Source organism: Aotus nancymaae, unplaced genomic scaffold, assembly GCF_030222135.1.
Source record: "Aotus nancymaae isolate 86718 unplaced genomic scaffold, 86718_ANA_hifiasm-v0.15.2.pri h1tg000069l, whole genome shotgun sequence".
In the NCBI taxonomy this organism is placed as follows: Eukaryota; Metazoa; Chordata; class Mammalia; order Primates; family Aotidae; genus Aotus; species Aotus nancymaae.
Window position 1 is genome coordinate 2,425,001 of NW_026988484.1, and position 27,523 is coordinate 2,452,523.

Below are 27,523 nucleotides of genomic sequence, written 5' to 3' on the forward strand. Positions count from 1 at the left end.
GGTTTCAAACTTCTGACCTCTGGTGATCCACCCGTCTTGGCCTCCCAAAGTGCTGGGATTAGGCACGAGCCATTGAGCCCGGCCCAAAAGTCCGAAATTGTTACAGCTAAGCTGAAATAAAGTTGTTGGCAAGACCACACTTTACCTGCAAATTTTTTCTTCCTGCTTCTTTTGGCTGCTGCCATCCCTGGGGTTGAGGCTGCGTCACTCCAATGTTTGCTTCCATCTTCATATTGCTGTCTTTTTTCTGTGTGTCTCAAAATTCTCTGCTTCTCTTTTAGAAGAGTACATGTGGCCAAACATGGTGGCTCAGGCCTGAAGTCCCAGCACTTTGGGAGGCCGAGGCTGGTGGATCATGAGTCTGGAGTTGGAGACCAGCGTGGCCAACATAGTGAAACCCCATCTCTACTAAAAATACAAAAATTAGCCAGGTGTGGTAGCCTGCATCTGTAGTCCCAGCTACTTGGGAGGCTGAGGCAGGAGAATCACTCAAACCCGGGAGGCGGAGGTTTTGGTGAGCCGAGATTGCTGCACTACATGCCAGCCTGGGCAACAGAGTGACACTCTGTCTCAAAAACAAAAAAGAAAAAGAAAAGGTACGTGTGACTACATATAGGGCCCACCCAAATAATCCAGAATAAGCTTACCTTCTCAATATCCGTTTACTTAAATCACATTTTTATGCCATGTAAGGTAACCACCAGTCCTTTACCATATAAGGTAATTGTAATGGGTTAAATAGTATCACCCAAAAAACTTCAAGTTCACCTGAATTAAATTATTATTATTTTGAGTCAGAGTCTTCCCCTGTCACCCAGGCTGGAGTGCAATGGCAATTATAGCTTACTGCAGCCTTCACCTCCTCCACTCAAGTTATCCTTCCCCCTCAGCCTCCCCAGTATCTGGGACTACAGGCACATGCCACCATGCCCTGCTCTTTTTTTTTTTTTTTGAGACAGAGTTTCGCTCTTGTTACCCAGGCTGGAGTGCAATGGCGCGATCTCGGCTCACCGCAACCTCCGCCTCCTGGGTTCAGGCAATTCTCCTGCCTCAGCATCCTGAGTAGCTGGGATTACAGGCACACACCACCATGCCCAGCTAATTTTTTGTATTTTTAATAGAGACAGGGTTTCACCATGTTGACCAGGATGGTCTCGATCTCTTGACCTCGTGATCCACCCGCCTCGGCCTCCCAAAGTGCTGGGATTATAGGCGTGAACCACCGTGCCCGGCCTATTTTTTTTTTTTGTAGAGACAGGGTCCCAATATTTTACTCTGGCTGATCTCAAACTCCTGGGCTCAAGTGATCCTCCCACCTCGGCCTTCCAAAATGCTGAGATTACAGGCGTGAACCACAGCACCTGGCTCCACTTGAATTTTAGAACACGAACTTATTTGGAAATCGGGTCTTTGCAGATGTAATTAGGGATCTCAAGAAGAATCATCCTGGATTTAGGGTATACCCAAAATTCCATGACTGATGGCCTCATAAGAGACAGAATAGAGACACATAGAAAGAAGGCCGTGTGAAGACAGGCAGAGATTGGAGTGATGCGTGCATTAGCCAAGGAAGGCCACAGATTGCTGGGACCCACCATTAGCTAGGGGGGTGGCATAGGGTGCTTTCTCTCTCAGAGCCTCCAGAAAGATCCACTCTGCTGTCACTTTGATTTCAGACTTCTGGCTTCCAGAACTGTGAGATAATACATTTCTGTGTATTTTAAGCCATCCAGTTTGTGGCACTTAGTTATAGCAACCCTAGCAAATTAATAAAGTTATGTTCTGAGAATTAGCTAATTACTATATCTTTAGGGAGCCATTTTTTCCCAGCCTACCACACAGGGCCTCATGTCTTAGACAAATACCACCATTACTTATTAGCTAGAAGATAATGGGCACATTGCTTACCTTTCTTTAGGCCCAGGGCCCTATAAAATATCTTGTTTTCTGAGGTGTGGTGTGAGCATCTGCAAATAGTGGGTGCATGTTTGCTGAGTCAGGCTGTGTTCCAGTGAGGAGATGGTGAAACACCACAGTGATGGCCAACAGGTGAGTTGGCTCTCTGAAACCGTGGCCTGTGCCTTTCTGTGCTCCCTTCCATCCCCTCTCTTCACCACTGTACAGAGAAGGTGAACACAGCAAACCTCGGGCTGTCATTCCTGGAAAGGCCTGGTGCAGGACTGGCCCTTGGCTGGCATTTGGGAACTTGGAGTTCAGGAAGGGTTCCCACAATTCCCTAATGGATGAGCCAGGCCTGTATTCTGTGTGTTGTACAAACTGTGTGGTTCATGTAAAACAACTTCTTTCCTTCCTTCCTTGTGGGAGTCTGAAATTTCGGTACGTGCCAGGCAGAGGGTGCCTATGTGACCAACCCTTAATAAAACCCTGAGCACTGAGGCTCTAACAAGCTTCCTTAGTACATAACACTTCACACCAACCAAGGAAGCTCACCCAAGCCTTGGTGTTCAGGACATTTACTAGGGGATGATCATGTGGGCATGGAGTACTCAGCTGACTTCAGTCACTTAGCCTTACCGCCCCCGCCACCCGCCCAGTGGTCAGACTGTTACAGTGTGGCCCAAGGTTCCACACCATAAATCACACTGTTGACAAATACTTGGCATGGCCCAAGCTCCTCAGGTAAACAAAGACACTCTTAGAATGATCACTTTCCTTGAACTAAAAGAAACCAGGATCACATTGTTGGCTTTCTGCATGGAAAGAAACCAAAAGGATTATTGTAGTAGACTGAATTACTAGCTCAATTCTTCACCATTCCTATGTACACCATGGCCATATTTATGGTCCTTCCCAACAAAGGCAGCATGGATGTCCCTACCCAGTCCTTGAGTTTAGGTGGGCCCTGTGACTCGGCTTGGCCAGCACAATCTGAGTGGAAGAGGAGAGTCCAGGCCTAAAGCCTGCTGCGTCTCTGCCATCAGGATGAGGTGAATTTTTCCTGTGAGCCCTGAAAGACAAATGCAGCAGACCTGGACCCAGACTGCAGCTTAGAGCCAAGCCCAGCTGAGCCCAGCCTAGATCAGCCAACCCTCAGACACATGACAAAAATAAGCAGTTGTTTTTTTTTTTGCTGTGAGCCACAGAGCTGTTGTAGCTGTTTGCTACTGAACAATAGGTGACACAATTGCCAAATTAAAGTGAATACTCCCTGAAAAAGATAAGGTTTGAAATTTGGGGAGAGGATAAGAAAGAGACAAAGGGAGAAAGAGGGAGGGAGGAGAGTCTACTCAGGAGAGTCCAGAGGCCTGAGGGCAGATTGAACAGAGCACAAGCACAAAAGGGGTGACCAAGGGAAACAGCCTTCCAGATTCTGGGGTGTGGACTACAGGTGCCGTGGTGGGTACAGGAGATGAATGGGAAGAATCTAGCTGAGAAGCTACAGGCAAGGGAACATTGTTCTGTCATTCATTCAGTCATTTCTCAGCCAGCTCTTTTTTTTTTTTTCTTTTTTTTTTGAGACAGAGTCTTGCTCTGTCACCAGGCTGGAATGCAGTGGCGCAATCTCGGCTCACTGCAACCTCTACCTCCTGGGTTCAAGCGATTCTTCCGCCACAGCCTCCGAAGTAGCTGGGACCACAGGCAAGCGCGACCATGCCCAGCTAATTTTTCTATTTTTAGTAGAGACAGGGTTTCACCACGTTGGCCAGGATGGTCTTGATCTCTTGACCTTGTGATCCGCCCGCCTCGGCCTCCCAAAGTGCTAGGATTACAGGTGTGAGCCACCGCACCCGGCTCAGCCAACTCTTAGTACCTAGCCCTGTGTGAGGCATCAAGGATACCCTGTCCTCAGCTATGAAAAGGGCAGGACCCCTCTCAGGCCTAAAAGCATAGACTCACAATCTAGGCAGGAAGGAAGCCAGTGTGGAGAGATTCCACTGGTTTTCCAAGTCACCCTGTACCCATTAACTGTCAACCAGGGCTCTTCTTTCTCTCCCTGGCACCGGAGTCCCCTCCAGCTGCTACCCTATCTCTCTCATCTCTTCCTTAAGAGTCTCCCCAAAAAGGGATCTAAGTATCCCCACACTGATGCCACTGCCCTTTTCCCCCCGTTAGGGAAAATTGTGTCCCCCAAAATTCATACGTTGAAATCCTAACCCCCAGTTCACCTCAGAATATGACTGTATTTAAAGACCTTTAAATAAGAAATTAAGGTTAAAGAAGATATGGATGGGTCCTAACCTAACATGACTGGCGTCTTTGTAAGAAGAGAGAGAGACACCAGCGGCCTGTGCAAACAGAGGAAATGCCATGTGAGGACACATCTGCAAGCCAAAGAGAGAGGCCACAGAGAAACCAGCCAAACCTGCTGACACCTTGATTGTGGGACTTCCAGCCTCCAGATCTGTCAGAAACTAAACTTAAATCGTTTAAGCCACCAAATCTGTGGTATTTTGTTATGGCAGTCGCAGCAAACTAATACACCTTCCCCCACCCATAGTCAGAGGGCACTATCAGGCACCTGGGTCAGCCGTGATCACCCCCGGACACTAGTTCAACCCATCAACCCTGTCATCTATACCAGATTTGTCCAACCCACAGCCCATGGGCTGTATGTGGCCCAGGACAGCTTTGAATGCAGCCCAACACAAATTCCTAAACTTTCTTAAAACATGAGGTTTTTTTGTTATTTTTAATAAACTACAGCAATCGTTACTGTATTTTATTTTATTTTTAAAGACAGGGTTTCACCATGTTGGCCAGGCTGGTCTTGAACTCCCAACCTCAGGTGATCCGCCTGCCTAGGCCTCCAAAGTGCTTGGATTACAGGCATGAGCCACCACGCCCTGCATTGTTAGTGTATTTTATGTGTGGCCCAAGACAATTCTTCCAGTGGCCCAGGGAAGCTAAAAGATTGGATACCCCCGATACCCCTTCAAAACAGATGCAGATCTGACTATTCATCAGCATCTCTGCCACCACCACCCTGTCTGACCTGCCTGCCTCAGGTTGCATCCTTGGTCTCTCTGACTCCACTCTAATCTTCACAGTCCTCTGCAGCAGCCAGAGATTTCCTATGAAGAGCTAAGTCACAGCTTAGTCCTCCTCTGTTCAAAGGCATCCCATGGCTCCCACTTCTCTCAAGGTAGAAGTCAAATTCTGTATGTGAGCCAAGTGTGGTGGCTCACGCCTGTAATCTCAACACTTTGACAGGCTGAGGCAGGACGATTGCTTGAGGCTGAGTTCAAAAGGAGCCTAGGCAACATAGTGAGATGCCGTCTCTACAAAAAATAAAGTCCATATGTGGCTCATAAGCCCTTCAAGATCTGCCCCCACAGCCCTCCCCATTCTGTCCTTGTCCCCACCCATCTCCTCCCTTGATCCACCCCAGGCAGTCTTCCTCATCCATGCCACCTCCCGATGTGGGCATTTGTGTTCCATCTACCTTGAACTCACTCTTCCTGAGTTCTTCCCTCTATTCAGGCCTCAGCTTAAATACCAACTCCTCAGAAAAATGACTTGTTTGTTTACCATCTGCCTCCCCACACAGTAACATCAGCTCCACAAAGGCAGTCAGGTTATCATCACTGCAGTGGCCAGTCTGCAGTGGTGCTGGCTGTAGTGGGTGCTCAGTATTTATCTGTGGAAGGAGAAGAACAGATGCTCATTCCAGCTGCTAGCAATCTAAGGTTGGCTGCGTCCCGGGGCGTTCGGACACGCCCCCTCCCCTCGTGGGGCGTTCGGACACGCCTCCTTCCCTTGCCGGGAGCTCAGACACGCCTCCTACCCCCCCCCCTCCCCCGCCTCGCCGGGAGCCCGGGGAAAAAACCCCATCAGGACTTACCTGATACCATTTTGTCCCATCCAGGCTCCACTCCCTGCCTACTATTTTGTCCTATCTGGGCCCCACTCCCCACCATCCGGGTCCTGCTCCCCTCCATTTTGTTTCATCCGGGTCCCACTCCCCTCCATTTTGTCCCACTCACCTTGGCCACAGCCAATCGGACGCCTCCACTCCCTATAAAACCCCGTGCCTGAGAGGAGTCTGCCCGACTTCTCCAGTCCCTCCTGTTGGGCTGTAGAACCTCGTCCGGGAGGCTGAATAAAACCCCTTGCGTTCGATTATTTTCGTGCTGGCCTCAGTTTCTTCGTTTCGTCCTCGGCGAGAACAGACCTTACACAATCTGCAAGGAAAGTCTGAGAACAATAGGGGATGTGAGCACAGGCTGGGCCAGCGACCACCACCAGCACCAGCAAGCAATCATAGATACCCCGCCTCAACAAGGCCAACTGGGCCGCCAGCCTCCATGTGTCAGGCCCCAAGCCAGAGTCTCCTGCTCAGTGTCTTTCACACGTACACACAGAGAAGACACTGAATCACACAATCATACCACTATTCAGTCACCCTAACAACATCACACAGTCTAGGGCCCTTGTACTGTGGCAGGTCCACCCCATACCTCTAAGAATCTGTCTCACAGACACAATTAACCTGCTGCAGGCAAACAGTTGCATGATTATCACATATGACAACTCACAGGTCACGCACACAACAACCCACAAACCTGGTCACAGTTAGACATGCAGACAGACGCCCAGCTCAAATTCAGTAAAAAAGATACATATTTATAAAAACTATTACATGTGGTCACAGCGAACCACACATAGCTACACTCAATACACACCCTGACACAGGCAACCACACCTCTCACCTCTCACCAAGATACCTTCAATACTCACACCCCCAACCCCTCAGGCACCCTCACCCTTCGCCCAGGTACCCTTGTTACTGGGGGGGGTGCCCAGGCTCTCGGCGTCTCCAACAAAGAATTGGACAAAACGCACAAAGCAAGGAAAGAATGAAGCCACAAAAGCAGAGGTTTATTAAAAATGAAAGTTCACAGTGTAGGAGCAGGCCGAGCATGGGGCTCAGGAGCCTCGTTACAGCATTGTCTGTGGTTAAAATACCCTCTAGACGTTTCCTTTGGTTACGTGGTATACGCCCTACGCCCTAAGTATGCGAAGAGGATGAGGTAGTTACAAAGTTATTTACTCAGCGTACCCCTGTGTAAATGGAGAGGATGTTTCCTGTCATAGCCGAAGTTTCCATTTGATTTACTTCTAGGAAGTTCTTAGGTTTCCTGCCTCCAGACCCTATTTCCCTGCCTCACCCTCAGCCCTCACCCCTCACACAGACACCCTCAGCCCCCACACAGGGACCCTCATTCACCCTCAGCCCCCACACAGGGACCCTCATTCACCCTCAGCCCTCACACGGGGACCCTCACCCACCCTCAGCCCTCACACGGGGACCCTCACCCACCCTCAGCCCCCACACGGGGACCCTCACCCACCCTCAGCCCTCACACGGGGACCCTCACCCACCCTCAGCCCCCACACGGGGACCCTCATTCACCCTCAGCCCTCACACGGGGACCCTCACCCACCCTCAACCCCCACACGGGGACCCTCACCCACCCTCAGCCCCCACACGGGGACCCTCACCCACCCTCAGCCCCCACACGGGGACCCTCATTCACCCTCAGCCCCCACACGGGGACCCTCATTCACCCTCAGCCCCCACACGGGGACCCTCACCCACCCTCAGCCCCCACACGGGGACCCTCACTCACCCCCAGCCTTAACACTTCCGAAACCTCTGCGTCTTGCCTTCCGCGCATCCCCTGCTTCTCTCCCATTCACCACCACCCCAGTCCCACAAAGGCCCGGCTGGAATTCCTTGGCCCGCGTGCAAACCAACAGCAACTACAATTCCCAGCAGGCGCCGCGCCTGGGTACGCCTGAGTTCCCGGAGCACGCCGGGAGTTGTAGTCCCGGCGGGCACGGGCCCCTGGGGCGTGCTGGGAGCTGTGCTCCGGGTCGGCGGGCGAGCAAGTTGGCTCGTCGCTGCCGGCGCCTCCCGAAGGGTCCGCCGGCTGTGCTGGTGAGGTGGGTTTCGGGGGTGTCCTCCGTCCTGGTCCAGACCGGAGGGGAGCACAGCAGGTCCAGAAGCCGCGAACGTCGGGGGCGGCCGGAGCAAGATGCCGGGGACCGCCCGGCGGAGAGAGAGTGAGAGGCTAACTAGGGGCCGTGAGCAGACGGACTGCGAGTGCCGGACACACGCGTAGATTATGTGACGGACTGACGGTCCTGGTGTGGACGGACTCACGGACCGAACGTGGGACGGACGGACTGACACACTGAGTGCGGAACAGACCGACGGACCGAGTGTGGAGCGAGCGGACGGATAAAATGTGGGACCAGTGGACTGGGACGTGTGGGACGGACCCCGTTCCGTGTGTCCGACGGGCGTTCTGTGTCTGACGCCTCTTGGGTGTGCGTATCTGACGGGTTGGGACTGTGGGATTCTGATAGGTTGAGTGTCTCACCCTGGAGTGTGTGACTGACAGAAACGGTTGCCGTTTGAGACTTTGTAGGTGGGTTGTGTGATACTGTGAGAGGGTGTGTGTGCCTGATACTCTTTAAGTGTCCTTGAGATGGTGACTAAGATTATGAATGTGATCAGAATAATACTGTGTGATGGAAATGCTGGTATTTGTTTATTTAGAGACGGAGTTTCGCTCTTGTTACCCAGGCTGGAGTGCAATGGCGCCACCGCAACCACCGCCTCCTGGGTTCAGGCAATTCTCCTGCCTCAGCCTCCCGAGTAGCTGGGATTACAGGCACGCGCCACCGTGCCCAGCTAATTTTTTTGTATTTTTAGTAGAGACGGGGTTTCACCATGTTGACCAGTATGGTCTCGATGTCTTGACCTGGTGATCCACCCGCCTCGGCCTCCCAAAGTGCTGGGATTACAGGCGTGAGCCACCGCGCCCGGCTGTATTTATTTATTTTTGAGACGGAGTCTCGCTCTGTCGCCCAGGCTGGAGTGCAATCTCCACCTCCCGGGTTCAATCGATTCTCCTGCCTCAGCCTCCCCAGTAGCTGGGACTACAGGAGCCCACCACCATGCCCAGCTACTTTTTGTATTTTTAGTAGAGACAGGGTTTCACCATGTTGGTCAGGTTGGTCCCGAACTCCTTACCTGAGGTGATCCACCTGCCTCAGCCTCCCAAAGTGCTGAGATTATAGGCATGAGCCAGCATGCCCTGCTGGGCCAATCATCTCAACGATTATAGATGACATTGAGATATTTCCTGTATGTGATATTTTGAGGGCTATGACTGACAGATTGTACCTGAGATAATATGTGTTAATATGTAATTGACTGAGATTTTTTTCAGGGAGACTAAAACTTGGGTGATCCACACACAGTTTACCAAGCATTTGAGAGAGGATTTGTGCTTTGCCATGTCTGCAGCTGAAATTGGGTGACTAGTGGTCACTCAACTGGTCTTATAGATATGTCCTCCAGTGTGTGTTTAAGTGTAGCAGGGGGCTATGAAATCCATACATTTTACTGCACATTTACTGTGCACCAGGCCTGTGCTGGACACTGGTAATAAATCGCCTCACATGATCTCATAGCAACCCTCTGAGGTAGGTACCATTATCAGGCTTGGTATAAGCCAGGTGTGAGAAATGAAAGAAGCACCCTCTTTGGTTGCTTAAACAGCTGTGGATGAGGAACCTCACCTGATAGGAATTGAGGTTGGCTGAGGAGGCTGAGGAAGGTTCACAGAAATGTATTTCGGAGACTGTCGTGAGGGATTTCTCCAGAACAGGTGTTCCAGGGGCAGAAAAGAGAGCTTGGGAGCTGTTGCTGCATCTGTCCTCATCCCTGCTACCCTTACTCCTTCTTCCCCTCCCCGCCCCAAATGGTTCCCTACATTTGTGGGTGACTGTGCCCAGCCTTTCCTGGTTATTCCATTTGCTTAATGCCTGTTTATTGTGCACCTGCTATAGGGCAAGTCTCGTGTACTATGGCTCCAGGACGACGTGGCCTCTGTGAGGAAGCAGTTCAGAACTAGCGAAGAGTTACCCAGGGCACTCTGGGAAGAGGACTTAGCCTACTACCAGGTATCTGGGATGACACCTGAAGAAAGTGGTGGCAAAGATGAGGCTTAGCCCAGAGGAATCAATCAGAGAGGGACTTCAGAACTAAAGAACAGCAGGGGAAACAAGGGGGTAATAGGAAGGCCATGAGAGATCCAAGAGAAGTTTACAGTGCAGTGAAGGGGCCTGAACACAGCTTTGCCAGAGGTCACCAGCTCTCACCAAAAGGTTTCAGGGTTGTGGTCTTGTTTTATTAGATTTTTTTTTTCTTTGAGATGGAGTCTTGCTCTGTCGCCCAGGCTGGAGTGCAGTGGCGCGATCTTGGCTCACTGCAACCTCTGTCTCCCAGGTTCAAGCGATTCTCCTGCCTCAATCTCTCCATTAGCTGGGATTACAGGCGTCTGCCATCACGCCCAGCTAAGTTTTGTATTTTTAGTAGAGACGGGGGTGTCACTGTGTTGGCCAAGCTAGTCTCGAACTCCTGACCTCAAGTGATCTGCCCGCCTCGGCCTCCCAAAGTGCTGGGATTACAGGCGTGAGCCACCATGCCCGGCTGGTAAAAATTGGAGATATATACGCTTCTGGGATTCACGTGCAAGTGTTGTATCAGGGAGTAATAATTAGGCAGAGCTCAGAAAACACCTGCAGAAACTCGGGATCAAACCAGGGACCTTTAGATCTTCAGTCTAATGCTCTCCCAACTGAGCTATTTCAGCTATTATTTGTTATTTTCTTATGCCTAACTTACAAACTTTATCATGTGTATATATGTATAAAAAAATAGAGTGTATGTAAGATTCAGTACTCTCTGTGGTTTCAGGCATCCACTGGGGAGTCTTGGAACGCATCCCCTGCAGATAAGGGGGAACTACCGTAGTATAAAATACCCTGGTAAGGATGTGGAGAAATTGGAACCCTCATCCACAGCTGGTGGGAATGCAAAATGATGCAGCCAATTTGGAAAACAGCCTGGTAGTTTCTTAAAAAGTTAAGCATAGCTAAATGCAAGGCTCACGCCTGTAATCCCAGCACTCTGGGAGGCCGAGGCAGGTGGCTCACATGAGGTCAGGAGTTTGAGACCAGCCTGGCCAACATGGTGAAACCCCACCTCTGCTAAAAATACAAAAATTAGCTGGGCATGGCAGCGCACGCCTATAAACCCAGCTATTCAGGAGGCTGAGGCAGGAGACTTGTTTGAACCCTAGTGGCGGAAGTTGCAGTGAGCTGAGATAGCGCCATTGCAGTCCAGCCTGGGCTACAGAGCGAGGCTTCATCTAAAAAAAAAAGTTCAGCACAGAGTTATTGTATCATCCAGGAATTCCACTCCTAGGCGTATATGTTAGGAAAATTGAAAACATTTGCCCAGGCCAGGTGTGGTGGCTCACGCCTGTAATCCCAGCACTTTGGGAGGCTGAGGCGGATCACCTGAGGTCGGGAGTGCAAAACCGGTGTGATCAACATGGTGAAACCTCATCTCTACTAAATTAGCTGGGCATAGTGGCACAGGCCTGTAATCCCAGTCACTCAGGAGGCTGAGGGAGGAAAATCACTTGAACCCAAGAGGCAGAGGTTGCAGTGAGATGAGATCGCACCATTGAACTCTAGCCTGGGCAACAAGAGCAAAACTCTGCCCCCAACAAAAAAGAAAACATTTGCCCATACAAAAACCTGTACACTAATATCGATAGCAGCAATTTTCATAACAGCCAAAAAGTAGAAACAACCAAATGTCCATCAATTGATGAATAGATTAACAATATGTAGCATAACTGTACAATGAAATATTACTTAGTTCTGAAAAGGAATGAAGTACTGATGCAACATGCCTCATCTTAGCTGCCACTTTCTTCAGGTGTCATCCCAGATACCGGGTAGTAGGCTCAGTCGTCTTCCCAGAGCGCCCTGGATAACTCTTGGCTAGCACTGTACTGTTTCCTCAGAGAGGCTGTGCTCTCCTGGAGCCACAGTACACAGGACGTGCCCTACAGCGGGTGTACCATAAACAGCCATTAAACAAATGGAATGACCAGGAAAGGCTGAGCATGCTCACCCACGGATGTAGGGCATCACTTGTGGGAGTGGGAGGAAGAGCAAGGGTAGCAGGAATGATAATTTTAATGAACTTTTTTTTTTTTAATTGAGACAGAGTTTCGCTCTTGTTACCCAGGCTGGAGTGCAATGGCGTGATCTTGACTCACCGCAACCTCCGCCTCCTGGGTTCAAGCAATTCCCCTGCCTCAGCCTTCTGAGTAGCTGGGCTTACAGGCATAGGCCACCACACCTAGCTAATTTTTTGTTTTTAGTAGAGACAGGGTTTCTCCATGTTGGTCAGGCTGGTCTTGAACTTCCAACCTCAGGTGATCCGCCCGTCTCAGCATCCCAAAGTGCTGGGATTACAGGCATGAGCCACCATGCCCAGCCTTTAATGAACATTTTAAGGTTAATTAAGGTTCATTAACATGTTTTCTTTTTTTCCTTTTTTCTTTTTTTTTTTGAGACAGTATCTCACTCTGTCGCCGACACTAGAGTGCAGTGGCACAATCTCGGCTTACTGCAACCACTGCCTCCTGGGTTCAAGCAATTCTCATGCCTCAGCCTCCCCAGTAGCTGGGACTACAGGTGCCTGCCACAAAACCCAACTATTTTTGCATTTTTATTGGAGATAGAGTTTTGTGGTGTTGGCCAAGCTGGTCTTGAACTCCTGTCCTCAAGTAATCCACCCCAACTTTGTCCTCCCAAAGTCCTGGGATTACAGGCGTGAGCCACCACGGCTAACCCATTAAAATATTTTTTAATGAACCTAAAATACTCAGTGAAAGAAGCCAGACACAAAAGATAATATATTTTATGATACTATTTATATGAAATGCCAGGAATAGACAAATCAATAGCCACAGAAGTATATTAGTAGCAGGCGGGGGCTGGGAGGAAGGGAAATGAGGAGTGACTTCTAACAGGTTTCATTTTAGGGTGATGAAAATTGTCTGGAATTAGATTTCGGTGATAGCTGTACAACCTTGTGAATGTAGTAAAACCACTGAAAGGGTAAATTTTATGGTATGTTAATTATATACACACACACACTTACTTTTTTTTTTAAGTAGAAAAAGGAGGGGGACTTCAAAGCCCCTCAGCCTCAGAGGAACCCACCATGTATAGGATAACTTAATACTTTCCAGTGTTTTTAATGCCTTTTTCAGGGGAGGGAGGAATGGTATATAATAGCATAGACAGGTCAATTCTCTGTACAGTTTTTCATTCTGAGTCTTTTTTTTTTTTTATGAGATGGAGTCTTGCCCTGTCGTCCAGACTGGAGTGCAGTGGCATGATCTCGGCTCACTGCAACCTCCACTTCCAGGGTTCTAGCAATTTTCCTGCCTCAACCTCCCAAGTAGCTGGGACTACAGGCTCGTGCCACCACGCCCAGCTAATTTTTGTATTTTTTTAGTAGAGATGGAGTTTCACCATATTGGCCAGGGTGGTCTCAAACTCCTGACCTCGTGATTTACCTGCCTCGGCCTCCCAAACTGCTGGATTACAGGCATGAGCCACCGTGCCCAGCCCTGTTTATGTTTTTGGTTTTTTTTGAGATGGAGTCTTACTCTGTCACCCAGGCTGAGGTGCAATGACGCAATCTCAGCTCACTGCAACCTCCACCTCCCGAGTTCAAGCGATTCTTCTGCCTCAGCCTCCCGAGTAGCTGGGATTACAGGTATCCACCACCATGCCCGACTAACTTTGGTATTTTTAGTAGAAACAGGGCTTCACCATGTTGGCCAAGCTGGTCTCGAACTCCTGATTTCGTGATCTGCCCGTCTCGGCCTCCCACAGTGCTGGCATTACAGGTGTGAGCCACCATGCCCAGCCCATTCTGACTTTTACTTAACACTGTAGCATAAGCAATTTGTCATATCATTAAAAACATGAACTTTTTGGCAGAGTGTGATGGCTCATGCCTGTAATCACAACACTTTGGGAGATCGAGGTGAGGATCACCTGAGGATCCTTTGAGCCTAGGAGTTTGAGACCAGCCCGGGCAACATAATGACACCTTGTCTCTACAAAAAAATTTTTTTTAATTTTTTTAATTTCAAAAAGTATTGTCCCCCTCTGAATGTCAGTAGGACCCCCCATCTAAAAATGGGGCTAGATTCTGAGAAGCAGAGTTAATATGGAGGCAGAGCGTATGGCTATTTTAAAGCTCTTAACAACATACCGCCAATTGTTTGCCAAAGATGTTCTGATTGATCGCCCTCACCAGTAGTACATGAAAGTAGCTTTTTGTTGGCCCTGACCGGTATTCAGTGCCCACAGTTCTAGAGTTGGAAAGGCTGTTCTGAGTGTGGAGGAAAGACCACAGGTAGCCCGAGTTCAAACCCTAGCTCTGTTCCTACTGCACAGATGACTCTGGCAGCTCAGTTTCCCCCACTTTGAAAATGGGAGTGGCATTCTGCCTCACAGGGTGGTGGTAAGGCTTCAGTAGTACAGCAGATGGAAAGGGCTGGTGTGGCCTGTTACCCACTAGGTTCCCATTGACTGTTCCATTGTCTTATTTTCCTATTGCACACTGTACCCATCCGTATCATCGTCGTGATTATCTTATCATGTGTTGGTCTGTCTCCTCCTACCGAGCTCACTGAGCACAGGACCCGTGTCTTCCTGGTATTTGCATTCCTAATACAGTGCCGGGCATAGAGTAGGCACTGAACGGGGGTGTGTTAGACAAGGCTATGATTATTGATGTATGTGCCCAGTAATGCTGTAGACGCCGGGATCAAGCACTGAGCTAAACAGAAACCTCTGCCCTTAATGTGCTGACACTCCGATGAGGGCAGGTAAATCATAAACAAGTAATCATCTCAGTGCATCACCTCAGGTGGTGAGGAGCAAACGAAGCAGGGTAGAAGCACAGGCACTTATTAATAAGGCGTCTTGTGTACAAGTCCGACTTAAATAAGGGACGGAACACCCAACAGTTATCAAATACACATTTTGTTTTTGAGACAGAGTCTTGCTGTGTCATCCAGGCTAGAATGCAGTGGTGCAATCTCTGCTCACTGTAACCTCTGCCTCCCAGGTTCAAGGAATTCTCCTGCCTCAGCATCCCAAGTGGCTGGAATTCCAGGCGTCCACCACCATGCCCGGCTGGTTTTTGTATTTTTAATACAGATCGGGTTTCACCATGCTGGCCAGGCTCGTCTTGAACTCCTGACCTTGTGAGCTGCCTGCCTCAGTTTCCCAGAGTGCTGAGATTACAGATGTGAGCCATCGTGGCCAGCCAACATTATTATTGTTTTTGAGATGGAATCTCACTCTGTCTCCAGGCTGGAGTGAAGTGGCACAGTCGCAGCTCACTGCAACCTCTACCTCCCAGGTTCAAGCGATTCTCCTGCCTCAGCCTCCCAAGTAGCTGAGACTACAGGCAGGTGCCACCACGCCCAGCTAATTTTTTTGTCTTTTTAGTAGAGATAGGGTTTCATCATGTTGGCCAGGATGGTCTAAATCTCTTGACCTTGTGATCTGCCTGCCTCAGCCTCCCAAAGTGCTGGGATTACAGGCATGAGCCCCTGCGCCTAGCTGACATTATTTTTTAAAAGCTTTATTGAGATATGATTCACCTATCATAAAACCTACCATTTCAAAGTCTTCAGGCCGGGCATGGTGACTCACATCTGTGATCCCAGCACTTTGGAAGGCCGAGGGAGGCAGATCACTTAAGGCCGGGAGTTCAAGACCAGCCTGGCCAACATGGTGAAACCCCATCTCTACTAAAAATACAGAAATTGGGCCAGACACCATCCCTCACACCTGTAATCCCAGCATTTTGGGATACTGAGGCAGGCGAATCACCTGAGTTCAGGAGTTTAAGACCAGTCTGGCTAACATGGCGAAACCCTGTCTCTATTAAATATAAAAAAGCTGGGCGTGGTGGTGGGTGCCAGTAATCCCAGCTGCTTAGGAGACTGAGGCAGGAGAATCACTTGAACCCAGGAGGCGGAGGTTGCAGTGAACCGAGATGGTGCCATTGCACTCCAGCCTGGCCGATAAGAGCCAAACTCCGTCTCAGAAAATTAATTTATTTATTAAATTAAAATACAAAAATTAGCTGGGCATGGTGGTGGGTATCTGTAATTCTAGCTACTCAGGAGGCTGAGGCAGAAGAATCACTTGAACCCGGGTGATGAATGTTGCAGTGAGCCGAGATGGTGCCTTTGCACTCTAGCCTGGGTGACAAACTAAGACTCTGTCTCAAAACAAATAATAAAGTGTTCAATTTGGCGATTTTTAGTATACTCAGAAGGTTGTACAATCATCACCCCTATCTAATTCCAGAGCATTTTTATCCTGAAATCTCTGTGCCCATGAGCAACCACTCCCTGTTTTCATCCCCCGTCAGCCTCTGGCAAACTCTGTGACGCTTTCTACTTTTATGGATTTGCATATTCTGGACACATATCGGTGAAATCTGACAATATGTAGTCTTTTGTGTCTGTTTTTTTTTTTTTTTTTAATTACACTGTCACTCTCAGGATACTTTTTTTTTGACAGGGTGTCTTGCTCTGTCGCCCAGGCTGGAGTGCAGTGGCTTGATCTCAGCTAACTGCAGCCTCTGCCTCCTGAGTTCCAGCAATTCTCCTGCCTCACAGCCTCCTGGGTAGCTGGGATTACAGGTGCCTGCAACCACACCTGGCTCATTTTTGTATTTTTAGTAGAGACAGGGTTTCACCATGTTGGTCAGGCTGGTCTCAAATTCCTGACCTCAGGTGATCTGCCTGCCTAGGCGTCCCAAAGTGCTGGGATTACAGGCATGAGCCACTGCACCCAGCCGTGTCTGGCTTTTACTTAGCATCATGTTTTCAAGGTTCATCTGTGTTGTAGCGTTAATCAGTACTTCATTTCTATTTATGTTGAATAGTGTTCCATTGTGTGTATATCCAGCATTTTATTTATTCATCAGGTGATGGACATTTGGATTGATCCTGCTGTTTTGCTGTTAGAGTAATGCTGTTACGAACATTTGTGTATAGCTTTTCATGAGGACATGCTCTCATTTCTTTTGGGTATATGTAGAAGTAGAATTGCTAGGTCATGGGGTAACTGTTTAACCTTTTGAGGAACTACCAGACTGTGTTTCCCACAGTGGCTATCCCATCTTACGTTCCCAGCAGCAGCGTATGAGGATTATGGTTTCTCATACCCTTGTCTACACACGTTATCTATCTGATTATAGGCATCGCAGCAGGTGTGAAGTGCTGTCTCATCGTGGTTTTGATTTGCAATTCCCTGGTAGCTAATGATGTTGAGCATCTTTTCATGTATTTATTGGCTGTTTGTATATCTTCCTTGGAGAAATGTCTGGTCAAATCCTCTGCTCATTTTTAAATTGTATTACTCATTTTTACTGTGGAGTTGTTCTAGATACAGGTTTCTTATCAGATATATGATTTGCAAATATTTTCTCCCACTCTGTGGGCTGCTTATTCACTTTTTTTTTTTTTTAATTTTTTTTAATTTTTATTTTTTAAATAGAGACGAGCTGTTGGCCAGGATGGTCTCGATCTCTTGACCTCATGATCTGCCCGCCTTGGCCTCCCAAAGTGCTGGGATTACAGGCATGAGCCACCGCGCCCGGCCTGCTTTTTCACTTCCTTAATGTGGTCCTTCACATCACAGAAGCTTTTAATTTTGGTGAAGTCGAGTTTTATTTTCTCTTTTGTCACTTACGCTTTTGGTGTCATAGCTAAGAAGGCTTTGTATTATTTTCAAGTATGCATGGAACATGAACCAAAATTAACCATACATTGGGTCACAAACCAAGTTTCAGCAAGTTTTATTGTTTTTTTTTGTTTTTTTGAGACTTAGTTTTGCTCTTGTTACCCAGGCTGGAGTGCAATGGTGCAGTCTCGACTCACCGCGACCTCCGTCTCCTGGGTTCAGGCAATTCTCCTGCCTCAGCCTCCTGGGCAGCTGGGACTACAGGCACGCGCCACCATGCCCAGCTAATTTTTTTTGTATATTTAGTAGAGACGGGGTTTCACCATGTTGACCAGGATGGTCTCGATCTCTTGACCTCATGATCCACCCGTCTCGGCCTCCCAAAGTGCTGGGATTATAGGCGTGAGCCACCGCACCTGGCCAGCAAGTTTTAAATGATGAAAACCCATTGTAATATGTTTTTTGACCACAATAGACTTAAATTAGACATCAGTAATAAAGACAACTGGAAAATCCCCAACTGTTTGGCAATGAAGCAGAAGAGTTCTCAATAACCAATGGGACTGGCCACAGTTGCTCACACCTGTAATCCCAGCACTCTGGGAGGGCAAGGCAGGCAAATCACTTGAGGTCAAGAGTTTGAGACCAGCCTGGCCAACATGCTGAAACACCATCTCTACTAAAAATACAAAAATTAGCCTGTCATGGTGGTGCACACCTGTAGTCCAAGCTACTCAGGAGGCTGAGGCAGGAGAATTGCTTGAACTCAGGAGGCGGAGGTTGCAGTGAGCCGAGATTACGCCACTGCACTCCAGCCTGGGTGAACAGAGTGACACTCCGTCTCAAAAAAAAAAAAAAATTTAAAAAAATAATTAATGGGTAACACAAATTAGAAAGTGTAACAGAAATTAGAAAATATTTTTAACTAAATGAAGACACAACATATCAAACTTGTGGTGTACAGCTGAAGCTGTGTTTAGAGAGAAATTTATAGCCTTAAATATGTGCATTAGAAAAGAAGAAAGGCTGGCCAGGTGCTGTGGCTAATGCGGTAATCCCAGCACTTTGGGAGACCGGGGCGGGTGGATCACGAGGTCGGGAGATCGAGACCATCGTGGCTAACATGGTGCAACCCCGTCTCTACTAAAAATACAAAAATGAGCTGTGCGTGGCGGTGGGCACCTGTAGTCCCAGCTACTCAGGAGGCTGAGGTAGGAGGATCGCTTGGATCCGAGAGGTGGAGTTGCAGTGAGCTGAGATTGTGCCATTGCACTCCAGCCTGGGCAACAGAGTGAGACTTCATCTCAAAAAAAAAAAAAAGAAAAGACAAAAGGCTGAAAGTCAATTATGTAAGTATCAGTCCCCAACATTAAAGTAATTAGCAAATAAAGTGAGAGAATGACCGTGTGGCTACCTGGGAAATGTGAGACAGGGGAGACAGACCTGGCTCCGTGGGGGAGGAGCATGCCTGAAACAGGCTGGCTGTAGGTTTGCCTGGGTTTGTAGCTTAGCCTCGCTGCTAACCTTTCACTAGCTGAGGGTCTTTGGGCAGGTCTTTTCCTCTCGTGTATCTGTTTTTACATCCATAAAATAGGTAGAAAGTCCCCACGTCCCGAGTTTGTTGTAAGTTTTAAATGAGTCTACGTGCAAGCCGTGGTAACTGAGGACTCTGCTCAGCACCAAGCGGGTGCTGTCCCGATTATCACGACTGTCTGTGTCTCTGCGAGAGTGTCTCCCCTGCTCCGTAGGCATGAGGCAGGGCCCCAGGTTCCATGTGATGATGAAGCTCTGACATTCCTGCAGGCTCAGGTCCAAGGCTCCAGCATCCTGTGTAGCACTGAGCACTGCTGCCCGATGGCCATCCCCAAGCACTCCCTGAGCCCAGTACCATGGGAAGAGGACAGCTTCCTTCAAGTGAAGGTAGAGGAGGAAGAGGAATCCAACCATGACCACATCGCTCACCCTGAGGCTGCACGCCTGCGCTTCCGGCACTTCCGCTATGAGGAGGCATCCGGTCCACATGATGCCCTGGCCCAGCTCCGAGAGCTGTGCTGTCAGTGGCTGCAGCCCGAGGTGCGCTCCAAAGAGCAGATACTGGAGCTGCTGGTGCTGGAGCAGTTCCTGGGTGCACTGCCCGCCGAGATCCAAGCCTGGGTAGGAGCCCAGAGCCCCAGGAATGGAGAAGAAGCTGCTGTGCTGGTGAAGGATCTGACTCAGGTGCTGGACAAGAGAGGTAAGGGGGCTATGGGCAGATTCACAGCGCACCGGAGGTGAACCTGGGACTGGAGCACGGGAGCACAGGGCTCTGGTTTGGGGTTCCTCATGTCCTCACTCTCACATTTGTACTTTACACCAGCTCTCACACACTGTAGTAGACAGGTGTGTTTTGGTTCCTGGTGACCAAAAACGCAGCTCAAATTAGCTGAAGCAAAGAAGGGTAAGGAGGCATTACATATGGCTATATCCGCAAGAGCTGTTGACGGCATCAGAACTCTCTTCTTTCTCTCGTCCTGTCTCTCAGATGGGGTTTTCTGTAGTAGCTTCATACTTTTTTTTTTTTTTTTTTTTTGAGACAGAGTCTTGCTCTGTTGCCCAGGCTGGAGTGCAGTGAAACGATCTGAACTTACTGCAACCTCTGCCTTCCAGGTTCAAGCAATTCTTCTGCCTCAGCCTCCCGAGTAGCTGGGATTACAGACATGAGCCACCACACCCAGTTAATTTTTGTATTTTTAGTAGAGATGGGGTTTCACCATGTTGGTGAGGCTGCTCTAGAACTCCTGACTTTGTGATCCGCCAGCCAACCTCCCAAAGTGCTGGGATTACAGGCGTGAGCCACTGCGCCCAGCCCAGCTTCATCCTTATTTTAGGTTCTCTTTCCAAAGGGGAGCAAGATAGCCAGGAACCCCAGGTTTATGTCTTTCCGGTGTAGAAACCCCAGGGGAATAACAGTAAGAGGTCCCTGGTGTGAGCCCCCACTGACCTGGTTGGGATCTTAGGTTTGTGTTTGGCCAACCAAATCCCAGGGACTGACAGTGAGCAACTGGCTGTTTCTCAGAGGAAACCAGATGAGGGGCTGGGTGCCTGGGGTGGTGATTAGGGGAGACAGAAATACCAGATGTCTCTGTGTACCTTCTCTGTGCCCACCCTGGGCTGGCCTCCAGGATTTGGGTGAGTCAGACCTGCCCCAGGCTCAGGTGGGCACTGTTACTCAGAGAGACCCACACAAACATCCCAGCCTAGGGAGGTCCTGTGGGATGCAGGGAAGACCCAGCACTGGGACAGTTCAGAACAGGGAATGACGGCTCATCTCAGGTGGGCTTGGCCTGGCCTATTGGCAACAGGTAGGAGGGGGGCAAACCACAGAAAATGTGCAGTGAGCGGGAGGAACGTGGACTTTGGATACAGCTGAATCATCAAGGCTCGACAGATCCAACCACTGCTTCTCCTCCTGGCCACGTGACTCCCTCGTGCCCCAGTTTACTCTTGGGTAAAATGGAGATTGTAATTAAAATGCCCACCTTAGTGGTGTTGAGAGATGTAAACAAGGCAGTACCTGTGCAGCACCTGAAACGGGGACTGGCACACATAAAATACATGGTAACCACCTGAAACGGCGCCTGGCACGCATTAGATGCGTGGTAACCACCCGAAACGGGGCCTGGCACGCATTAGATGCGTGGTAACCACCCGAAACGGGGCCTGGCACGCATTAGATGCGTGGTAACCACCCGAAACGGCGCCTGGCACGCATTAGATGCGTGGTAACCACCCGAAACGGCGCCTGGCACGCATTAGATGCGTGGTAACCACCCGAAACGGCGCCTGGCACGCATTAGATGCATGGTAACTGCAACTGTTAGGATCATCTTTTCAGCTCTTGCAGAAACAGGCCTCTCTGGGAGAGGTTGGTCTGGGCCCAAGCAGGTGTCACAGAGACAGGGAGAGGAAAGAGGGAGTGGCCCCATCCTCCCACAGGGTTGACAAAAGCTCAGACAAAGGGCAGAAATGCGGAGGGAATGCTGGGGTCAAAGGCCCAGCAGTGTGACCTGCACTGGTGCATTCTGGGAAAAGCAGGTGCTGTGATGTTTCTGGAGTAGAGGAAGAAAGGGGGAGGCAGGGCCAAGCAGGTGGCTGGGGGAGCAGGGGAGACTGCCTCTGGACCTGGAGAAGATTCTGGAGCTGAAATCCCAACTTGGCTGCTAGCTAACTGTGATCCTGTACCAGTTACTCAACACCTTCCGTCAGCCGGATTTCAGTTTCCCCATCTGCAGCAGAATCATGGCAGTACCTCCTTCTGAGAGCAGGATGAAGCTGATGAGGCAATGGAAGTCACCCACTGTACTTGGAGCCTAGCACATGACAAGAGCCCGATAATGGTTAGTGGCCCTGGGAGGCCCGTGGCACAGCCTCCATGGCTTACAGATGGGGAAACTGAGACCCACATGAGGGCAGGACTGCTTAAAATGGTAGAGCTTGGGTTTGAGACGGTTTCTGCACTGCTAAGCCCCACTGTGGACCTGAGCAGCAGGTCTTCCACCTGTCGTCTCTGCCTCCTCCCTGGAATCCATCCAGTAAATGTGCCAGATTATGTGTCCTTTGTACCCATCCAGGACGGGGCAGTGCAAGCATTCCTCTCCTCACGCACACTGTGATCTCCAAGAGCACCTCCACCATGCTATGCCTTGACAGTACTTTATAGTGTAGGGGCTTGAGAGGCCAGGTAGGTAAATCACCTCCTCACCCCCAGCAGCCATTGTCTACCTAGCGTTCTGCTTGCAAAAATTTTCACCATCAAGGGCATCTGGATTGATTCCTCATTCAGCCAGAATTCACTTACCACCTGTGGACACATCCAGGCCTAGAGGCAAGGTGTTGAATGTGAGGGACGGAACTGCAGCTTCAGGGAGATCAGAGCCTGCCGGGGTGCAAGCACTCAGGCTCCTGACAAGGACAGACCCTCCTCTCTCTTGCTGTCTTTCTTTCCTTCCTTCCTTTCTTTCTGTTTTTTTTTTCCTCTCTCTCTTTCTTGAGACAGACTCTCACTCTGTTGTCCAGGCTGGAGTGCGGTGGTATGATCTCGACTCACTGCAGCCTCCACCTCCCGAGTTCTAGTGATTCTCCTGCCTCAGCCTCCTGAGCAGCTGGGATTACAGGCATGCGCCATCACGCCCAGCTAATTTTTGTATTTTTAGTAGAGATGGGTTTCACCATGTTAGCCAGGCTGGTCTTGAACTCCTGACCTTGTGATCCTCCTGCGTCGGCCTCCCAAAATACTGGGATTACAGGTGTGAGCCACCGCGCCCGGCCTTGCTGTCTTTCCGATCAGTTCCACATTAGGGTTTCTCTTCTGATTCTTGAGCCAAAATGGGGAGCCTTGGAAGGTAGAGAGTGTGGTGGGAGGAGGATGAATCGGAGCCCATGATGCTCTTGGATGCTGTGGGAGGACAGCCCTGCACCCTTTTGTCATCAGGACGCCAAAAAACTTCCGGGCTGGGTGTGGTGGCTCACGCCTTTAATCCTAGCACTTTGGGAGGCCGAGGTGGGTGGATTACCTGAGGTCAGGAGTTCAAGACCAGCCTGGCCATCATGGTGAAACCCCATCTTTTTTTTTTTTTTTTTTTTTTTAAAAGAAACTTCTTCCCCTTGGAAATGGGGCCAAATGTTAGGAACAGGCACATCTCACCTTACAAAGTGTGGCCAGGGCCCTCAGCAGAGTTGGGGAGGCTTGGCGTGGCAGGAGTAGTAATGCTGTGGTTGGGATTGTTTCAGGATGGGATCCTGAAGCCAAGCTCACAGAGGCAAGCTGGAAGCAGAGTGACCTGGGAAAGTCAGAGCCATCAGACGTGGTCACTGAGACCCTCATGGGAGGTGTCTCCCTCAGACCCACCTTTGTCAAGGCCTGCGAACCTGAGGGCAGCTCAGAGAGAAGGTCTGCACTGTCAGCGGAGATCTGGACAAAGTCTATCACCCAACACATCAATTTCAAGAAAACTTCAGGGCCTTACAAGGACGCCCCCACACAACAGCCTGACTGTGAACCTGGTGCCTTGAGGAACAGTTCTAGTGCGTGGCCAAACTTTACCTCCCAAGGGATGCCTCCTTCACAAGAGAAATTTGATCTGGTAGATGCTTATGGGACAGAGCCTTCACATACATACTCAGGGAAGAAGTCCTCCAAGTGTCACGAGTGTAGGAAAATGTTCCAGAGTGCTTCAGCACTCGAGGCACACCAGAAGACCCATTCTCGGAAGACACCATATGCCTGCATCGAGTGTGGGAAGGCCTTCAGCCGGAGCACTCACCTCGCCCAACACCAGGTTGTCCACACAGGGGCGAAGCCCCACAAGTGTAAGGAATGTGGGAAGGCCTTCAGCCGCGTCACCCACCTGACTCAGCACCAAAGGATTCATACTGGAGAGAAACCCTACAAGTGTGGGGAATGTGGTAAAACCTTCAGCCGCAGCACTCACCTGACCCAGCACCAGCGGGTGCACACCGGGGAGCGGCCCTACGAGTGTGACGAGTGCGGGAAGGCCTTCAGCCAGAGCACGCACCTGACTCAGCACCAGCGCATCCACACCGGGGAGAAACCCTACAAGTGTGACGCGTGCGGGAGAGCCTTCAGCGACTGCTCAGCCCTGATCCGACATCTGAGAATCCATTCTGGAGAGAAGCCCTATCAGTGTAAGGCTTGTCCAAAGGCCTTTGCACAGAGCTCCTCCCTCATTGAGCACCAGAGGATCCACACAGGAGAGAAGCCTTACAAATGCAGTGACTGTGGAAAAGCCTTTAGCCGCAGCTCGGCCCTTATGGTTCACCTGCGGATCCACATCACGGTACTGCAGTGACTGGGAGTAGCCCCTGGGGCCATAGCACAGCCTCTTCTTGAGGCTCAACATCTAAGAGAAATGCTGAGTTCCTAAAGAGCAGCAAACAGGGTGGGGATTGATGAGCTGCAGAAATGAGGTGCCTGAGGGCGGACTCTGGCATCTAGGAACAACTCTGCATTTGAGGACCCCCGCTGAGCACACAGTAATTCAGGCCAGCTGGAGAAGCTTCCAGAAGGGCCCTGCCCTGCTACCCTCTATCTCCCACTCAAGGCTGTCCCAGAGAGAAGGCAGCGGAGCCAAGGATTGAGATTGGTTCTCAGGGCCAGGGCACGTGGAGACTCGTGTCTCTCAGAACTCCATCCCAAGATGCCCCGGCCAGGCCGACTGCAGCTTGTTCTCATGCGACTCTTCTTGCCTGCTTTTCTGCTGCTTAGCCCAGAAGGGACACCTGCCATGCCCACCTCTGTGCCTTGGCTCCTACTCTTTGCAGTCCAGCCTACTTCGTGCCTGACTCCAAGGCTGACTTGTGAGGCCGCCTCCTCTGTGATGCCTTCCACAGCCTCTGCCTCTCCATGGTTCCCTGTCTGTCTTCATCAGCAGTGCCACTCGACACCTGCCCAACACGCTTCTCTCTCCTTTGCCTGCCGTATCCCACTGTCCCCAGCCCTGTTGGTTCAACCTAAAGCTCATCTCTGATTCACCCCCTTTTCCACTACTGTTACCTTAGGTGAGCCCTCACTGCCTCTTGCCTGGATTATAGCAGGAGTCTCTGTCCTGACCCCTTCCTGCCTTTGTTCTCTGCCCCTCTGTCACTTTCCAGGAGACTCCTATTACCCAAATCTGATTGTGTCGCTCCATGGTGGAGAGCTCTCTAATCCATCACCTTCTACAGGAGAGCTTCCTGAACAGGGTGTAAGTGTGCTGAGATCGGCCGTCTGGGCCCCGAGCAGCCCTTCCAGTTATCCTCATACTCCTTTATGAATGTTGTTGTCATTTTGCTGTGTGCACAGTGATGATGTAAAATGGCCTCATCTCATACCATGGCTCCACCTTTCATACGCTAGCCCCCTGGAACTACTGTGGTTCCCAAAAGAACCCTACATTTTCCCACCTCTGTGCCTTTGGACTTGTGCCTGGAACCCTCCTCTCCTTTTTTATCTAAGATGGTTCAAATGTCTCCCAAAGCAGCCTCCCTGATCCCCTAGCGCAGACTGCAGCTTGCCCTCCCCGCTTCCAGAGCACCTCCTAGTTACCGCTCTCACACCTCCTGCCACGTTGTTTTACTTAGTTGCTCCTTGGAGAGCTTATACTGTTTTTTCCAAGAATACTATGAGCTCCTGAGAGCAGGGCCCATGTCTTACTCTCAGAATCTACAACACACAAGACTCGATAGGCCTTGACTGATGTCTCTTGCATGAACGTGACTGGTGCCTTCCCGGAGGTAGTCACCATGCTCTGCCCCACATTGTCCTTACATATGTTTTCATGGAAGACTCCCCACCAGCTTGAACCCGGCAGAGTAAGAACAATCTTATTTTCCTGGGGCCCAGCACCCAGGTAAGCCTGGCATGCAGTGGTCTCAATAAAATGTTACTGTACTGAGTCTTCTCTTTCTAGGGCCACAGATCCCCCTGCTGCCATGGACTTAGTGTTGCCAGCACTCTCCGTGTGCTGTCTGGCCTCCTCTCACAGTTCTGCATCCTTGTCCCATTCTTAGGGTGCCTGTCTGTAACTGGATGTAGCAGCTTCTGTTCATTCCTGTTAGAAGGGTGTCACTCTTCATGCCTCTGTTTCTGTGATGGTCTCACGTGAACCATCTGACCTGCCGTATTGTGTACTAGTCACCGTCACCATCTCTCCCTGTGTATCTCCTGTGTTTGGGGCTCATTCCCTCCACGTCAAGAGTAAATAGAGTCACAAAGACTGGAGGGAAAGGTTCATAACATGAAGGTAAGACTCAGGGAGACAGAGACCTTGTGGAAGTATCTCTGAGGGGGTCCCAGACATAGGCAGAGACTGCCACATGTCGTGCGGCAGAGATTGAGAGACAGAGCGGGGTGACAGGCTTAGGGGAAAACTCAGGAGAGATGCACATTCCCAGTGAAATGACTGCACAGGCTTCAGTGAACAGAATAGGCATGGGCCTGAAGTCAGGCTGCAAAGACTCACTCCTTCCTGTGGCTACTTTAGGGACCTAAGATTAAGTGACGTTCCTGAACCTCCATGACCTTCTCATCTGTAAACCAGGGACAAGACCCACCTTGTGTAGTGCCAGACCCAGAGCCTGGCCCTGGACACTGGCTCTGACTTGCAGCAATCATCAGCACCTGTCTGCCCGCCACTTGCTCAGTCTCTGTCACAAGAACTGAGTCTCGATCCCCGTGACGCTCTGAGCATCTTCATTCATTTGGTTGTGAGACGTGTCTGTCCGTGTCTGTTTAAAAGGGGAGATCAGGGAGAAAAGAGGGAATCTACTGAGAGCCTATGTTTGCTGGTCAGTCCACCAAATAATTTATATACATTTCACTTAATCCTCATACAACCATCCCCATTTTATAGAGGAGGAAGTGACATGGCAAATGTAACTGATTGGCCAAAGTCACACTGCCAGGAACTGCCAGCACCGGGATGTGACAGCATATCCAAATAGGTCAGCAATTTCAATAAACATTACTGTACTCAACCAACCAAGTGTAAAGACCAATTCCAACAGAGTGAGTTCATTTTTGGTCCAGCCATACGTTCTTTAGAAATGATACGGCACAGAGGCTCACTAATCCGAGACCAGCCTGATCAACATGGTGAAAACCTGTCTCTACTAAAAATACAAAAATTAACCAGGCCTATAATTCCAGCTACTTGGGAGGCTGAGGCAGGAGAACTGCTTGAACCTGGGAGGCAGAGACTGCACTGAGCCGAGATTGTGCCATTGCACTCCAGCCTGGGCAACAAGGGCGAAACTCTTATTTATTTATAACAAATAAATAATAAATTTACAGGTTCAAAAACAACTCCAAAAGACCATAATCAAATCCATGCCCAGACACATCATGTTCTGCTGA

The 27,523-nt window shown here is 49.9% G+C and overlaps 1 protein-coding gene, 1 long non-coding RNA gene and 1 other non-coding gene across 7 annotated transcripts in view; 1 reads left to right on the plus strand and 2 right to left on the minus strand.

Moving 5' to 3' along the window:
- The window catches only part of ZSCAN22 (zinc finger and SCAN domain containing 22), a 29,980-nt gene extending 2,815 nt beyond the window's left edge, over positions 1 to 27,165 (plus strand). Inside the window, exons 1-4 of one of the 3 annotated variants that reach the window (XM_012473144.2) lie at positions 7,878 to 7,908; positions 9,826 to 9,939; positions 19,435 to 19,864; positions 23,401 to 27,165. In XM_012473144.2, the coding sequence (XP_012328567.2) occupies positions 19,486 to 19,864; positions 23,401 to 24,479 (1,458 nt within the window). In that variant the 5' untranslated portion in view covers positions 7,878 to 7,908; positions 9,826 to 9,939; positions 19,435 to 19,485 and the 3' untranslated portion in view covers positions 24,480 to 27,165. Of the gene's footprint in view, positions 1 to 7,826; positions 7,909 to 9,825; positions 9,940 to 19,434; positions 19,865 to 23,400 lie in introns of those variants that run through there. The other 2 variants (XM_012473145.2, XM_012473143.2) reach the window with 2 other exon arrangements.
- Positions 3,426 to 7,709, minus strand: LOC105731421 (uncharacterized). 3 transcript variants are annotated; one of them, XR_010339085.1, is made up of 4 exons: positions 7,593 to 7,709; positions 5,946 to 6,156; positions 5,491 to 5,599; positions 3,426 to 5,240 (listed from the first exon to the last, which is right to left on the minus strand). It is a non-coding gene; the product is annotated as an uncharacterized LOC105731421 (long non-coding RNA). The 3 variants fall into 3 exon arrangements; XR_010339084.1 differs by having other exon boundaries at positions 5,405 to 5,599; XR_001110725.3 differs by lacking the exon at positions 3,426 to 5,240 and having other exon boundaries at positions 5,348 to 5,599.
- Positions 10,559 to 10,631, minus strand: TRNAF-GAA (transfer RNA phenylalanine (anticodon GAA)). The gene has a single exon. It is a non-coding gene; the product is annotated as a tRNA-Phe (tRNA).
- Positions 27,166 to 27,523: the final 358 nt, after the last annotated feature.